Source organism: Bos grunniens, chromosome 15, assembly GCF_055505025.1.
Source record: "Bos grunniens cultivar Pamir isolate PY7600 chromosome 15, Bosgru_T2T1.0, whole genome shotgun sequence".
Classification (NCBI taxonomy): domain Eukaryota; kingdom Metazoa; phylum Chordata; class Mammalia; order Artiodactyla; family Bovidae; genus Bos; species Bos grunniens.
The window spans coordinates 66292525-66309689 of NC_141179.1; the positions used below are offsets into that span (position 1 = coordinate 66292525).

Here is a 17165-nt window from a genome sequence, read left to right on the forward strand (position 1 = left end):
AGTCTTTTATTCTGGCGGGCCCACATCAACTGTGTGGGCATCTCCACCCATGCCTTCCTGTCTGAGCTGAGCGGTGACGAGCAGGGAGAGCACCTCGTGAATGCTTCCTTGGAGGTGCCTAACCCTCCGTTACCTGTGGTTCTTTGAAGTACCGAGTCCTGGCTTCCTGTTTATGTCACCGCGCCTGTTAGGAGAGATGCCCAGAAGGTTCAGGGCCGTAGGTGGTAGCTGCAGAGCCCTTTATGGCTCCACAATCTTCCACTGTGGGGGTACAGAGTGCAGCTAATTGGGCTATTAGTGGTTCTTGGGGTAGGTAGAGATATTTCTTGTGACTTCCTCTAGCTTCTTCCTTCAAACCACTGTTTGCATCATAGCAAGCAACCTGCTGATGTTGGGTGGAGTTGCTGGGTGTAACACATTATTGCTTAAAGAAGAGGTCAAAGGCTGAGCGGGCCCTCTCTGGCTATGTCAGAGCTGTGCTCTCTGACCGTACGTATCATGTGAGCCTGAGGAAAGAAGGCTTCAGCTTTAAATTTAAATTCCTCTTTTAAAATGCTTGTTTTGGACTTCACCAGCTGTCCAGAGGTTAAGACTCCATGCTTCCACTTCAGGGAGCATAGGTTCAATCTCTGGTCAGGGAAGTTCCACATGCCGCGCAGTGTGGCCACACACACACACACACACACACACACATCATATAAAAGGGACTTCCCTGGTGGTCCAGCGGTCAAGACTCTGCCTTCCAGTGCAGGGAATGGAGGTCCCATCCCTGCTTGAGGAATTAAGATTCCACGTGTGGCCAAAAATTCAAAAATTAAAATACTCTGGTTTTGTCTGCCTCGGTGTTCCTGCCAGTGAGATGGACTCCATTAAATAGCCAGCAGTGTATGAATCACCAAGAGTTCCATCAGTGGTTCACAAATGAGTGCGTTCAAGGAGCCATGGACAAATAAATGGAGGATTTGAAGAGGAACTTTTCAGTCATGCGTGCACACATACACAGAGACACACAGACACACAGAGACACACACGAACACACATTGTTTTATTTATTATCTCTAGAAGCACATGTGTCAAAGCCTCCCTAGGTTGTACGCCCAGGAAACATACAGAAACATTCATATCAGCCTTATTTAACATCAGAAAACAACTGGAAATGAGGCAAATATACCCTGGCAGGAAAGTGAGTAGCCAAAATATGGCACATTTCACATACTACGTAATTATACAGAAGTGAAAACGAACCACAGCTACTTGTAACAGCATGAATAAACTGAGAAGCATGTTAAGAAGAAAAGAGACGTATTGGAAAAGACTACATGCAATGCAATACCGTTTTTATAAAGCTCAGAAATAAGCAGAGCTTGTGGAGTCATGCATATGTGTGAGATTTATAAAAAACTATTTTTAAAAGTAGAGGAATGATAAACAAAATTTCCAGTAGCAGTTTCCCCTGGGGAGTAAAGCAGCTGAATGGAATAAGGAAGGAGTACAAAGGTCAAGCAAAATGCTTGGTGATGTTTTAGTGCCTACACTGGCTTACCGAGTCATAGGATTCTATAGCATGCTGCATTGTAACTTATAGATTACACATGTCCTTTTGTATGTATGAGACATTATACTAGAATAATCAGATTAAAAAACAAAATTATCTGTAGTCATGATGACTTACCCAGCTGATAGAATTCAAATTTCAGAGTTCAGAAGTTTATAAAGTATCTACTTCAAACCCCTAATTTTACATATGGCAAAATGACTTCCAAATTGCTAAGGGACTTGACCACATTTGCACAACCCTTTAGTGACTGTGCGAAGGTCAGAACTCCTGCCTGCTGGTTCCTAACCTATAATCCTTCCTTCCATTCTCAGCCTCCAAAGAATTCTCATTATTTTTCTTCTTCTGCTTCTTCTTCTTTCAATAAGTGAAACCAGTATAGTAAGTGGCCTTACAACCACTGTGGGTGGATTAAACACCTCTGTTCCAGAAGAAAGGGCAAGCAATTAAAACATGGGGATTATAGCCCCTGAACAAGCAAAGTCATGTTTCTTAGGAAGGAGTGGTTGATAATGATCAAATGGCATCCATACTGAAGTGTTAAGCTAACTTAACTCTAATCGGTGGCTCTGTGCTACTTTAAAACAAAACGGCAGCCCAGAAATTTACTGATGAGCATATTTTCTGTAAATAAGATTTTAATAACATTTGAACATGGATGTGATGTACACTTGACTCCAAGAGAATAAAGAAAAGTGTCTTTTCAAAGGAAGTGTCCATTTTCATCAACAATTTAAATTGCTAGCATTGGTGAAAAGTGTGATGTGTCACATTTAGGTACTTATTTAAAAATCAAATATTTGCCTCCTTATCCTCCCCCAAAAGAATGAGAGACAACAATTCAACTAATCCAAAGTATCCTATTAAATCTGCGGGTTCTCTGAAGTGTGAAAAGAAAACATGTCTTGTTCTCGATGGGGGTCCATTCCTATATGTCTACCTTTCACTGGATGAGAATCTCATTCTGCTGAATGTGACCCTACTCTTGAAGACCATGCATTTTATTTCTACAATGTAACATTAAATGCTAGCCACTTACTTTCATAGTATTGGTTTTTCCAATACTAGAGAAAAACTTACTGTGTTGGATTTACTGAAAGACTACATGTTTGCATACTATTCTTTATGAATAATTTAAGGATATATTTTTTTAATGGCCTAATAGCCATTAGAGCTGTTCATCAGCTCTTTCCAGTTTTATTCCTGGACACCAGGTCAGGTTGCCCTTTCTTGTTTCCTTGAAGTTAGGTAGTGACATGTGACTTGTTCTGGCTATTGATAAATGAGCAGAAGTGAGGCATTATCAATAACCTCAGATATGCAGATGACACCACCCTTATGGCAGAAAGTGAAGAGGAACTAAAAAGCCTCTTGATGAAAGTGAAAGAGGAGAGTGAAAAGTTGGCTTAAAGCTCAACATTCAGAAAACAAAGATCATGGCATCTGGTCCCATCACTTCATGGGAAATAGATGCGGAAACAGTGGAAACAGTGTCAAACTTTATTTTTCTGGGCTCCAAAATCACTACAGATGGTGACTGCAGCCATGAAATTAAAAGACGCTTACTCCTTGGAAGAAAAATCATGACCAACCTAGATAACATATTAAAAAGCAGAGACATTACTTTGCCAACAAAGGTTCGTCTAGTCAAGGCTATGGTTTTTCCAGTGATCATGTATGGATGTGAGAGTTGGACTGTGAAGAAAGCTGAGCACCGAAGAATTGATGCTTTTGAACTGTGGTGTTGGAGGAGACTCTTGAGAGTCCCTTGGACTGCAAGGAGATCCAACCAGTCCATTCTAAAGGAGATCAGCCCTGGGATTTCTTTGGAAGGACTGATGCTCAAGCTGAAACTCCAACACTTTGGCCACCTCATGTGAAGAGTTGACTCATTGGAAAAGACTCTGATCCTGGGAGGGATTGGAGGCAGGAGGAGAAGGGGACGACAGAGGATGAGATGGCTGGATGGCATCACTGACTCGATGGACATGAGTTTGAGTGAACTCCGGGAGTTGGTGATGGACAGGGAGGCCTGATGTGCTGTGATTCATGGGGTCGCAAAGAGTCAGACACGACTGAGCGACTGAACTGCACTGAACTGAGGCACACTGCCTTTGGAAGGGCAGTTTAGGAGTCAGTGTAAAATCTGCCCTGTTCCTTTCTTCTTGCATTTGGTAAGGGCAGAAGCACAAGGAGGAAGTCTCTCTCAGGCTCCCTCAGTGAGGATGGTGTGGACCAAAGTCCCCCAGACAAACAGTGATGGACATGTCATATGAGTAAGAAATCAACCTTGGTTGCTTTAAGCTCCTGAGTTGTGGGAGATAACCCATACTGGCTGATTCACAAGCTTAAACACTAGCTTAAAATTGGAATTGAAGGAGAGTCAACAGCCAAGAGAAATTGGAATCCACATTTATTAATGAGAGATATATACATAGAAGTTAAAACACTTAGTGAAATATTGGATTTAAAGATTATTTCCAGTATATAAAGAATATCCAGTTATTTTACACATGTAATGTTACAGTAATCAGTCCACATTGTAAGAAAGCTAAAGGTGAAAGTAAAATACTTCAAATACCCAAAATGTGCTTTGCCAACAAGGCATTTCCTAGTACCATATGTAAGAAACAACCCCCAAATTAGTTGAAATTTTTTATCTTTTTTCATTCATTAAACCCGATGTGCTATAGATGCTCTATGTTACATGACTTTAGATCAATGGGGATTGTGAATGTGAGGGAAACAATTACTCTTATCTTTCATTCTGGATACACACAAGAATCTTCAAAGGGAATTCTACCTAAAGGCTAGATTTCTTTCAGTAAGGTTTCCATCCTGAATATGACACAAGTTGAAGAAGCCACATTTTCAAGGAAAAAAAAATGTGCCTGTTCACACTTACATCCTTTCACTCCAGTCTCTGGAGTAGACACTGAAAATTAACATGCTTTGTGCCCTCAGAGGATCTCCTAAGCTTCACATTTCTTGTGAAAAGAGAGGAACACTCAGTGTTCCCAGCTGCACATGGTCATTTTTCTCTGTCCTTAAAGAAGGAAAAGGGGGTTACAGGAGCTATAGACCTCATAGCATTCAACTCAGTGATAATTAGAATGTGTGTTTGGGAGGCAAGTACATAATTGCATTAGTTAACCTTCTCTTCAAACACTTGAAACACACACAAAGCCTAGGAGCTAGAGGTCCTACTCCCTTCACATATGCGGGATCTGTGCTTCACTAGCTGTTTTTTTTTTTTGCAATCCCCCCAAGAGCATACTGACCATGCTTGTGCTTCTCATGCTCTTTCTAGAGACAGCTGTGCAATTTACTACCAGAAGTGTGCTTTTGTGGGATTTTACCTGCATGGCAGTTAGTGAATGCCTTTCCTGTACCCCAACTCAAGAAACCAAGAGGGACAAGGCTCTTCACAACCTTTAAGTCATGAGCATGATGATCGGTATTTGGCAACCAAAGAAGCAGAACTTTAACCTACAGACATAATGCTAACATGCTTATGCTCAGCAGATGAACCTTTCGTCTCTTTGAGCTCAATTCATCAAGCAAATACAAATGTCTTGGCTGCAGATAAATGTCCCTGTTCTAAATCTACCTAGGTCTAGATATTCAAAAGTTCCACAGATGTATTCACTGGGTACTACATAGACATCAGATGACCTTTGACTAAGAATCATGACACATATCCAACACCCCCTTGCCCTGAATCACATATTTACAAAGATACTGGATACACACAGACTTTCAACCAATCATCAGTACAAAGGATTCACAGATAAGTTCTTCACTGATATACATTCCCAAGTCACTTTAAGAAAGAGGAGAAATGATTTACCACTAGCTATCTAAGAAGGAAAAGAAGGGTTTTCAAAACATCAATCAACATGTCTACTGCACTTAGATAAACAGCCAAAAATAACATTTAAATTAAATTACAATACATCTATATACCATTTCACTGAAATTACACATAGATATCTACATTATAGCTACACGAAGTGCACAGGCACTTTTCTTCATGCGTGAACCATGTGTTACTGTGTATACACAAGAACTTCATGCTTGACAGCTATCTGTACTTGAAAATCACAGATATAATTGTTGCCAGTTGAGGGCACATCTAATCTGATTGCTTAATGAGGAGTGGATTTAAATACACACCAGTACACTTTCTATGTATCTATTTCCTAAAACATAGCAAAAATACTAGCCCTACAATTATATTATCAGAAACTGTGTTTGGCGGAAGGAAGACCCTTCCTTGTCTTTGCAGTGATTATTGATTTGTCTTTTGGGGAAATTTACATAGATTGCTACTCACCTGAGGACAGAATCTACCTGGGCTGCTTCTGAATAATTTCACTGAGACTTTAAGCCCCATTGATAGAGTATTGCTTCATAGCTGGTACTAATGTGTTTTATTTTAACCTTAAAAATATGTGCTCAATTCACATAACAATGTGACATTTACTACCAATTTGCTTGGCAAGAATGAACTGCAACAAATCTGTACTGATTGGCTTCCTCACACTCACCCTCAATCTCTGCTATCCGAAGTTTTCCTAAGCTAATTTTCACATAAATTATTAGGAAGGCATGGAGATTATAGAGATGATTCCACTATTAATCATCTTATTTTTCATGTTCTTGGAGAAAAGCAAAATTAGAATGCTTAGGTGGAATAACCAGATGTGGTATCAAAAATAAAGAGTCAGCACCATTCCTTGAGTTAAAAAGCCTAATTGTTTAAATATTATACATATCCTAACCAGCTAAAGGATTTAACTGACTCTTTGTTCTTAATGGTCATTTTGTTCATTGCATCGCAAAGGACTGAGTTGTTACATTTTTCAAATGTGACTGTATGCTCAGGAAACAATGACAGCTCTAAATTGCTGTAGAAATGTCTTGTGCTTGAATTAGTTGTAATTATACATATGTGGTTATATAGAAAATACCGTAAGAAAATATCTGTCTGCAAAATTACAGATACTAAATAGATCCATTCAGTCTACACTGAGTTCTTTATGGTTTATGAAGAATAGATACAAACCTATATAACATTATTAAAGGCTAAATCAATATTAAATATACACTATCCAGGACTCTAAATAAGTTTTCTCATGCTTTTTATAAATAACAGCAAAGAAGCCCAGGGATTTGTTTAAATAAGAATGTAAGGTTGGATTGGAGGAATCTGTGAATTTTGGAGAGTACAATACTGATCAGAGGGCAATATATTTTCCTTGGTAACATAAATTTTTACCAGGAAGCCAAAATATGTCTGCTGGCAGCAAGATCAAATTAGATTCACAGTTTGCCAGCTCTCTCCTCGAGCCATAGAAAACAAATAGAAAAACAATATACAAAAATCCTCACAAAAGTATCTTTTTATATACAAATCTCTAGAGTGACCAGATAACCTGGTCTGTCCTGTGCAACATGGAAATGTAATGCTGAGATTTCCTGGGGGAAGGAGTGAAGGTCATTTATGGAAAGATTTGGCTGCCAAAGGATGAGATCCGAGTAAGGAGGAGAACTCTCCTGGGGAAGTAAGAAACCAGAGTACCAGCTTGCTGATCATACATCTCAGAGAACTTGCTACATGGGGGCGAAACCTCAGAGATAGGCTAAACTAACTTCCTGGGCTAGTGTGTGCATTTCTCTCCTACCAAAGGCAACAGACTGTTTTTAGGCAGCTTACATGGTTGCCATGAGAAGAAACAGAACCCCAGAAGGAGTGAGGCTCCCACTGCATCATCTCCACCTCCGCGGGGAAAGACGACAATGGTCATGGTCATAAGTTACGTTCTAACACTCACCCAGGGATGAGGGGTGTCTCTGGAGAAATTGGAGACCTGTTGTTACCTGGGTTCTAAGTCAAGTGCTGACTCTTCAAGGTACAGGGATCTGTTCAGTAGCAGGTTTTATCATCAGCCCCAAAGGGCCCTGTATAACAATCAGAAGGACTTTAAAATATATCGAAATGGATACATGCTCCAGAGGTAAGAGAGTGAGGCAAGGCTGGACATAGGCAAGCTGATCAGTAGTTACTCAGAGTGAATGAAATAACAACTTGAGGGCTTCTCTTACTTTTTCATATGCTCTTATATGGGTCATACTACTTGATGCTCTGGTGTTAGGTCTTCTGCAAGAAAGATTTAAACAAACAGAAACTAACTCTATCCTTTCAGTACTAGCTGTACATCTCTCTGCCCCGCGTTTACAGAGCTGAGGTCTTTGTTAATGAAAATGAAATGTTAATGAAAATGAAAATGTTCGTGGCACAGTAACACAAATCCTATTCCGTATTTAGCAGAAGTTTGGACAAAGAGCAGGGATGCAAACAGCAGCCCATTGCAGTGATACTGGAATGTTCAAGAGATTGTTCAAAGGCCATGGCTGGTCACACGCCCCCTGCAGACAGACCATGCATCTTATTCACTTTAAAAACTCTGAGCATAGAAGAAGATCTAGGATCACCAATACAAGTCCACTCTTGTAAGATAGACCTTCTCCACCTGTGATGGGATGACCACAGTGAAAACAAACCAAGAGGAAATTTTGAAAATGAACTCAATCAAACATCTCTGCAAACCTTTCCAGAGAAAGGACTTGGCTCGATCCCACCCTGTATGTGGATGTGCGTGTCTGAGTACTGGTGGAAAGGAAGGTATTTACAGACAGCTGCTGTTATTGTGTAAGCCTTGCACCAAATTTCATAAGAGTGTTCAAGTTGATTTGCCAAAGGCTCCCAAATTCCCATACTGCGTTGGCAATTAGGACCGTCTGGAGGAAACTGTGTGTTTTGGGTATTCAGTGTGGGCTCTGTTGCTACAGCAGGAATGATGCAAGACCTTGAGGAAGGCCACAGATTCATCCTGGCCCCTCATGGTGACTGGGGCAGCATTTTTCCCTGAGCTGAATGGCTACTTCCACTAGGACAGCACATTAAGTAAAGGACAGTTTTATAAAAGGAGGTTGGTTTGTATTCCCAAACACCAAATGGTAGATGAACATGGCCATCTTCCAAGCTTGTTCTAAGACATCAAATGAAGAGAGAGGCTTGAACTTAATTTCTCCCAAAGGGAATGAGAAAAATCCAAATTGATTATTCATTATTATGGGCTCCTCTGACTTACAATACAAATAAGTAATGTGTTATAGCAGTAAGTAAGTATCCCAGGCAGATCTGGTGGTAAAGAACCTGCCTGCCAATGCAGGAGACATAAGAGACGTGGGTTCAATCCCTGGGTGGGGAAGATCCCCTGGAGCAGGGCATGGCAACCCACTCCAGTATTCTTGCCTGGAGACTCCCATGGACAGAGCAGCCTGGCGGGCTATGGTCCATAGGGTTGCAAAGAGTCGGACACAACTGAAGTGACTTAGCATGCACATATAGAAGTAAGCCTCTTAAGAAAAAGAAGTTAAAGCAGAGATAATTATATGGTGGTTTCTTAGGAATGGATGGGCATTTTAATAATTTAATCTAGCCTGTCCTTTTTTTTTTCCCCCCAATGGTGCTAATGTGTAAAGTGACTAGTGTAAGTTGTATGAATAAAAATGGGCAGAGTCTCAGTCAAATGTTTCTCTTCCTAACTGCATTATTTCTCCTCATCTCTGTTATTTCTGTTATTTCCTAAACTAGCTGTGCTATGAAATTAGATACTACTCAATTAAGATTCCTTGTCATCTGTTCTAAAAGCAACCTTTGCACTAACTTGGATGGTCATTTACTAAACTGAGCAACAATGATCACTGGAATAAGAAGAGAGGAAAAGGAAGAGCGGAAGTTGAATTTTCTTTTCAGAAAAAAATCAAAAGCAACTGATGTCTGAATAGCTTTGCACTCACTTCATCCCAGAGACCAACCTGCCAATAGTGCAACCTGTCTGGGTTGGTGCTCAGTGGCCCTTCTTGTTTTAGACAAAATTACCAGATACTGAGACCATTTATCTTCTTTGACAACTAGATTTATAAAACTCTCACTTCAAAATTCCTTCAGGCCTTTTGCTTTTAACCTTAATCTTTTCAGGCTCCTGGATCATCATATTATATTCAAAGAGCAAGTATTATATAATTGGAAAATCCCACTTGGTCCCTTTCCTTGGCTTGGAATGAATTTATTTGGAGAATAAGCAAAGCCCAACCAGCAACCCATGCGACTGTATGGCCCCAAGCACTGAAGAGTAATGAAGTGGGAATGGCCGCCTCCACTGGGTATAACTTCTGAGCATTTAGTCATCACAGCAGGCAAGAGCTGCTGAGGCTTATCAAGAGTCTGAATGATAGAGAATTCTCTCTGAACATGTGGGTACCTATTTGAATTCACTGCTGAATTTCTAACAGCTACTTGGTTCAGATCATGAAGATCTGCATGCTCTAGATGACTGCCTTAATTCTCTAACGCTCTTTGTATGGAAAACATAGCACAAACAGAACCCTTGATTCAGACAAAAGTGAAATATGGTACCATACCTTTTGCTATTGGAAACAAACGGAAGTGTGGTATTTGCAAAAACACGGCAGGATTGGGTTTCCCTCTGGAGATCCGGTAGGTGAATTGTTGTTACTTAGTCATTAAGTTGTGTCTAACTCTCTTGCAACTCCAAGGACTGTAGTCTGCCAGGCTCCTTCGTGTCCATGGGATTTTCTGCCTGACTCCAAAGTGGCTTCTTGACTAGATATACACTCGCAAATGACATATGTCTCTGTGCACAGGTGGAAATGATCTGAGACTTTCTAATTAACCAGCTGTTGGGATTCCTGACCTTACTGACCAAGAGTACATCTCCCCATAAACTGAATTTCCCCTAACCTTTCTTAGCATCCACCAGTTCAAATCCAAAAACCAGGCAGTTTGGCAACCTTTCTTTAGACCTTCCTGAACATCCAAGCTGATGAGTAGTTAAAGAGAAGTAAATATTTATATTTTATGGAACATGGTAATTCTGCAGGCTATAGGTTGTGTTTCCACTCCCAACAATAAGAATCAAATCTGATAACTACTTGATTCAGAACTTACCATCTAAAGTTTTATATCGAGGATCTGAGTGATTTAGATGATTGCCTTCAATTTCTGATGCTCTTTTCATGGGAGGCACATCCCCAAAGGTCTAAGATAAAGCTCTGCCTTGAGAGCTACTCCATTCTTTTCACGAATAGGACTTGATTCACTGAATTGTAGTAGATAATCAAATGATGATGCCACTTGGGTTTTTCAAAGGATATAAAGGAGGAAGGAGAGAATAAAAGTCTACTTGCTTTTCTTCTGAAATGATTCTGATTCCTAAATATAGTAAATGAGTCCATAAAAAACGATGTCGCCAAAGCCCTGACTTAACAGAACTTACGGGGTACAGTGTGTATATCTAGCCTGCCATGTCTGTGTACAAATGTAACATTTATGCATGATCAAACATGAATGGAGTGTTATAAGCATTCATATTTGTGTTTGACTTGTTAAAATAAATCTGTGCATACAACTGACAAGTTATAATATCCTGTTTAGAAAATGGTTGTTAGAGGTATATTCTGGATCGACTTGTCCTGTTTATGGCACATATGCTGGACAAGGAAACCCCAATGGGCATGGCATGAGAAGAATGAGAGCGGCCTAAAAAACCAGAGGACACAGTCACATGTCAGTTCTACATATACCCTGGGTTTTCAAGCTACTCCTGGATTTGAGAAATTGCTTATTTTTAACTGATTTGTTGAACTTCCAAATAAACCGATTTCCTAAGGATATTCTCATGAAACTTACTGCATACAGTTTCAAACTAGAAAAACCCGCTTTGTTAAGCTGAGCAACTAGTTTCTTCTGAATACACTGTCCCCTTATATATGTATAGGCTAACTCAATAACTAGGAAAAAACTGAAGACAAGCAGTCATGGAAGACTTTCAGGCAGAATCTTTGGAAGACAATCTTGAGACCACTCCTTTGAGCAGCCTGTCAGTATGTTCAAGTGCTAAGCTGGCCTTAAACAACAAAACCACCTGTTCCTAGATGGACAGCTACATCCTTCTCCTCACCATAAAAAATGCCCTCGGAAGCCTGACTTAAAGAGACTCCTTAACAGTTTCACAGTTAAATCCAGGAACCATCCCTACGACCCATGACGTCTACTATAAAGGATGCATTTGCCACTACTACATTTCAGCAAGCCCTTGGCCACCCTCTTAACCGTCCATCTAATGAAAATGAAGACCAATGCATTATTTTCTTTTAAAGCAAAGAGCTACTTAATACTGCTCAATAGTGATTGTTATTAAAAAAAAGAAACCAACTAGGGTTAAGAGACAAAACTACTAGACTCTCATGTCTCTTGTGTGTTCCAAAGTTTCCCTACATGAAAGAGTAAGGTCACAAGGAGTAGGTAATGAAGGGCATGTGATGTCCATACACACCTTCTCCTGTGAAAACTTGGACTCTACAACTATCCATGAATATCTCAGTACACATCTGCTGGCCTCAGATGACCACCCTGCTCCCACATTGGACCAAGGTTTGCAACATTCCTTAGAGTCACCTTTCGAAAATACTGTGGGTTATTCAGTAGACAGTGATAGTACAGACACTGGAAAACACAGCTTGGAGATGCCTGCAGCATGCAAGGCACTGATGAGTTACTCCAGTATTATATTACGTATCCCCGCAAACTTCCACAGCTTGGAAAAGATTCCGTCTGTGAAGTTCCGTAAAGCCACACTTTTCCCCTACTCTATGGTTCAAGGCTGCCTTGACTTTGCTGTAGAAATGTCACCTTTATAGGATTTCGCACATATGTTTGTTTTCTGGTTCTTTCCACAGAGAACACTGGGGAGGAAGATGGGTTCTGCTTTCAACTATGCCCTGTAATTGGTTTTAGGTGCTTTGATAAAATATAACAAAAAGCTTTCTACATATTAGATGACTAATCGTGTTTTGGTTTTGCTTTTATCATGAGATTAGTATTAAAAGAGGCACAGCCAACGTAACTGTTTTCCATCTGTGAGGACAGTAAAATGATTAAGTCTTTTAGTCTGATGAGAATATGACAGAAATAATTTGGAGATGAAGATAGAAACCCAAATAAGAATTTTATGGACAAAACATAGATCAAATAATGTCACTTGATTTCACTATCCAAGGTGATGTAACCCAAACACAAATTTGAATCTGGTTAAAATTTGTGTTGACTGTGCTCTCCAAGTATTGTCAATATATACAGCAATTCTATGTAAGCTACACCCTAATCCATTACCGAATTTAGAGCAAGTTATGAAACATACTTTGAAATTCAACAATTATTCCCATAGACTATGTGGGGTAGGGCAGAGACTCAGTGGGTTCCGTAATAGGCTGCTCTTAAGATATGGCTCCAAATGTGACTCTCTTTGAAGCATTTAGTCATTCAACTTAAAGAGAGAAATTCAACAGAAGAGAAACTGTCAGAGTTCCCTAAGATGGGTACTTTCTTTTCACCAAAAAACACAAGGGCAAACGCTCTAAGACGTTGAAGGGGATTTCTTACAAAGGCTCTAAGAGAATCTCTTGTGTGCTACCAGGTGAGGCTGGGGAACACTGGAAAGAGTAACACACCAAGTGTGTGCTCATTATTCCAAATCCCCAGAATGTGCCACATGCCTTTAGTTGTGTCTCCTGGAAAAGAGAGCACCCACGCTTCTACATCTTGAGAGAAAAGGGAAGCTGGCAAGAATGCGTCTTCAATTCAAACTGATTCCTCCAGCAGCATCCATTCAAACAATAATACAAGTGAAAATGAGACATTTACGAAGCATTATTTGGCAATGACACACAGCACCGTGCCTGTCACTGACTCACAACAGATCCTCTAAGCCTCAGCTAATAGATTAAGTAAACAGAAATAGATGTATTTTTTTTCTTTTTAAAGAAAGCTTGTTTATATTCTCTTTTACCATAAGATATGTTGGGGGGGTTATTCAAGAATTTGCTGAGAGTCATATCCTTATTTTTCATGTTTCCAAGGTTCTTCCTCAACACTGCAGTCGGCTGACTTTCCATTGGCTGCCAGAGTTACCTGAAAATAATTATCATCAACATCCAACTTACAGGTCATGAACCAGAAATCCACCCCGGGGGTTATGTGGAGGAGCACCAGACCCAGGTTCTACTACGCAACTTAAATATTAATGTTAGACACTGTTCTTTCCAAATTGATTTTAAGCTGGTCTTGGTTTTCAACAATGACTTGCACACTTTAAAAATGCGTATTTGCCTTGGGGAGGTATCTGAAGCACTAGAGCGACTTTGCAAGTTGGGGAATAAATAACTTGTATGACGCTTTTAGGGTTGTGAGGGGGTCTAATTAGCCATAGACTCACCACACAATAACGCAGCCCTTAAAACACAGTGCCCCGTGCTACTCCAGACAACCGCAGAGAAACAAAAAATCCAGAACCAGCATCTAGTTCTACTCATGCACGTGAAAGGTTCGGTTTCAATGAGCCCGGGTGGATTTTATACATGTCCAATTTTAAAATCAGAAGTCGTGGTGGTCTGGCTCCACCTTATAAGCTGTCCAGGCTTTAAAGGTTGAAAGAAGAAAAGAAGGGAATTAAAAGCCGGGGATCAGTAAATCTAAATTATTTCAATGCAGACATTTATTAATCAACTATAATCACCAGACTGTCCGGATTATGCTTCCCGGGCTCTAAGCAAACTGAACCCTTCCACAAAATGGGAGGTTTCCCCCTCCACATCTAAATCGTTATCCTAGCTTACCTTCCATCTGTCTGTCCTCAACGTCATGTGCAAACTTAAACCCACGACTGATATTCCACATAATGGAGAGACTGGATTTATGGAAGCATTAGGACATGGAGACATGACAAACGGCAGCAATGATTGAAAGAAATCTGACCTTCTTCTTACCCAAGTGGAAGGGAGACACGTGCATTATGAACACACAAAACATGCTAGGGACAGAAAACCAAATGCCTTTCATGAACCAAGCAAACGAAAATAAAAACTACTCCTTCCACCAGTCCCCATGAAGCCTCCATTTAAAAAAAAGACCATGCAAGAAGCAAATGTAAGCATCACATGCAGTTATTCTGGTTAAAATAAAAAACATTGCATAATTTCAAACTACGGTTACAAGGCAAGAGTCTGAAACTGGAGAGGCCAACATGACATCACAATGCTTAAAATGGTTAAAGTTGTGACCAGAGCAGCAGCAAATTTGTTTCCCCTTCGGTGACCTGTCAGGAAAGACTGCCAGGGACAAACTGCCTGGAGCAAGCTGCCTGTTCTCCATGACCTCGGATGGGCCCATTTGCCTTTTAGCAATGAACCAGATCAATAGCTGTGCAGCATCATAAATCTCAGTGTGGTGCCTTTGGAAAACCAGACAGAACCTGGGTGGTGGTGGGGGGGGTTGTTTTCAAATATTAGGACCTCTGTCTCTAAAGTAGCTGGGACAGCAGTTTTGGGGGGGCATTCCCTTTTTCTGACTGGATTAAAGGAAGTCGGGGCTCCACCACCCCCATCCATTCCACCCGGCTCTTTCCCAACATCTGGGTAATAGAAAAGCCTAAAGGGTAGAGGACTGGTGGAAAGCACTGAGGTCCCCAGCTCAGTTTTTAAAACAGTGGAACAAAACAGACCAGAAAGAGTTTCAAAGGCAGGAGTAAACGTAACTCCAATACTCTGGGTAAAGCCTGCGAATTCATCTCTGTAGCTCTGGCTGCCTCCTCTGTGCATGGGTGTCAACCCAGCGGATTGGTCAAGAACAAGAAGAGTCAGTTGCCTGACCTCACGATCTCCACAGAGCTGAACTCGATCACTTAACTAAAAAATGAAAACAGTGAATACTTATTAAACCAATATGGTCGTTTCATTATTTTCATGACCTGCTCAGTTTCATTACTTGATTATCTAAACACTAATTCACCAATGAGTGGTTGGTTCAGTGGTTAATTACCTAGAGAGACTAAGCCACTATCTCTATGGAACTGCCCAGCAAAAAAAAAAAAAAGGTTATCTGAATTAAAGCATAGGGTCAGGATGCTAAAAGGATACACTCAGTAAATATCTCTGCAGAGCCCGTTGCATCCCTGGCACTGCTTTAGGGCACAGCAGTGATAAATAGGAATACAGTTTCTTTTCTCATGGGCTTATTTCCTAGTGATAGGGAGAGCAGACCAACATTTCCCTTTGGGGGTTGAATTGTTTGCTAAAAAAATGAAAGGAATTTGTCCTGATATGCTTGATGTCCTTTAAGGGAAAAAAAAAAAATCTGGGAAGTCTGAAATCTAAAACTATCCCCATGCTTGCAAATCTTCCTCAAAACTTGTCCTATACAATATTGTTAGGAAGTATGCTGAGATGCTCCAAAAGGGTCACTCCAAAGGTAATTAACTTCCAAGATCCTTCTAATATGTAACTGCAAAATTAAAAAATACATATGGTGATTTTATTTTGGTTCATACTACTGTCTTTCCTTGTATGGCAGCCACTGGGATCAAGCTGTATCTTTGCTATGTAATTGTACATTCATTTTGCTGTCCTCCAGTGCCTAATTCAGGGCTTTGCAGGTTATGGGCACTCTGTAAAACGTGATTAGTAATCAAAATGTAGGAAGTCATAGGAATAAGATGGGGGTGCTCAATTAAACCCCACAAGGCACACAATAAATACTTGTTAAATATAATAGAGCATAAACCTATTCCATGAAGTACTGACTCTTGTTGACCAAAACTAACGTTTTGATGGAGAATAATCCAGCATATTCATTTAGATGTGGAAAACACTGACTTTCCAGGAGAATGGAGTTTACCATTTAGGTCCATCTTAATTTCCAACAGTTTTAATTGTTTTCACAGAGTTAATTGATTTATGCAATTGCCTCTTGATGAGTGGGATCCCTCCCTAATTTTCATTAGAAAATTTATGCACAATGTAGCTGATACGGAGGGGATGAGCCACTGGACTATGTTATAGTCCAATAAAGAGAATTGCTTCTATGTCATCCTTAGTTGTCTGGCATATATTCGGAATGACCCAGAAACATAGGGAGAAATTAATTTTTAAATGAGATCAACAGGAGTCAAAAAGGTCTCAGAAACCTGTGTTGGGTTCGGATTGTCCTCAGCTGCTGTCTAGACCCTCCAAAGTTGACCTTGCTCACCTGCCGGGGTTTCTCCAAGTTTGCTTCACTCTGGTCATGACACTCAGTCTTTGACAATGTCAAGTTAGTTACAATGAAGGCAAGACAGAGCCCATTGAGCTTTAAGACTTAGCATCCAACAGCTTGGAAAAGAGTCCAGAACATCCATGCTTCAGGGATAATGGTGCTGCCAGGCAATGTGTGACATGTCGTGTTTTTTAAAAGACATTTATGGATAATTGTCCTGAAGGAGACAATTGCTTCCCCATTCTTGGAGCAAAGTGGCTTCTAGGTCAAAACTCATGCTCCCATGAAAATAATTAAGAGAATGATAGCTTTGCAAAGTTATGTGGGCATGTTTCTCTTTTTCTTTTTTTTTAACCAATACATGATATACAGGTAGGAGGAACACTTGTGCTATGTAAATCAAGTGATTCTGGGCATTTCTCTTGATGTTTC

At 40.3% G+C, this 17165-nt stretch overlaps 1 protein-coding gene across 16 annotated transcripts in view; it reads right to left on the minus strand.

Annotated features, from left to right (window-relative positions):
- Window positions 1–3951: 3951 nt before the first annotated feature.
- Window positions 3952–17165, minus strand: part of SLC1A2 (solute carrier family 1 member 2) — a 168038-nt gene continuing 154824 nt past the window's right edge. For 15 of the 16 annotated variants that reach the window (XR_015141641.1, XR_015141646.1, XR_015141643.1 and 12 more), the window contains one exon: window positions 3952–13616. Coding sequence is in view for 9 of the 16 variants with exons in the window: in XM_086338654.1 (XP_086194780.1) it covers window positions 13545–13616 (72 nt within the window). In the remaining 7 variants the exon portion in view is untranslated. Of the gene's footprint in view, window positions 13617–14320; window positions 14392–17165 lie in introns of all 16 variants that reach the window. The other variant, XM_086338650.1, reaches the window with a different exon arrangement.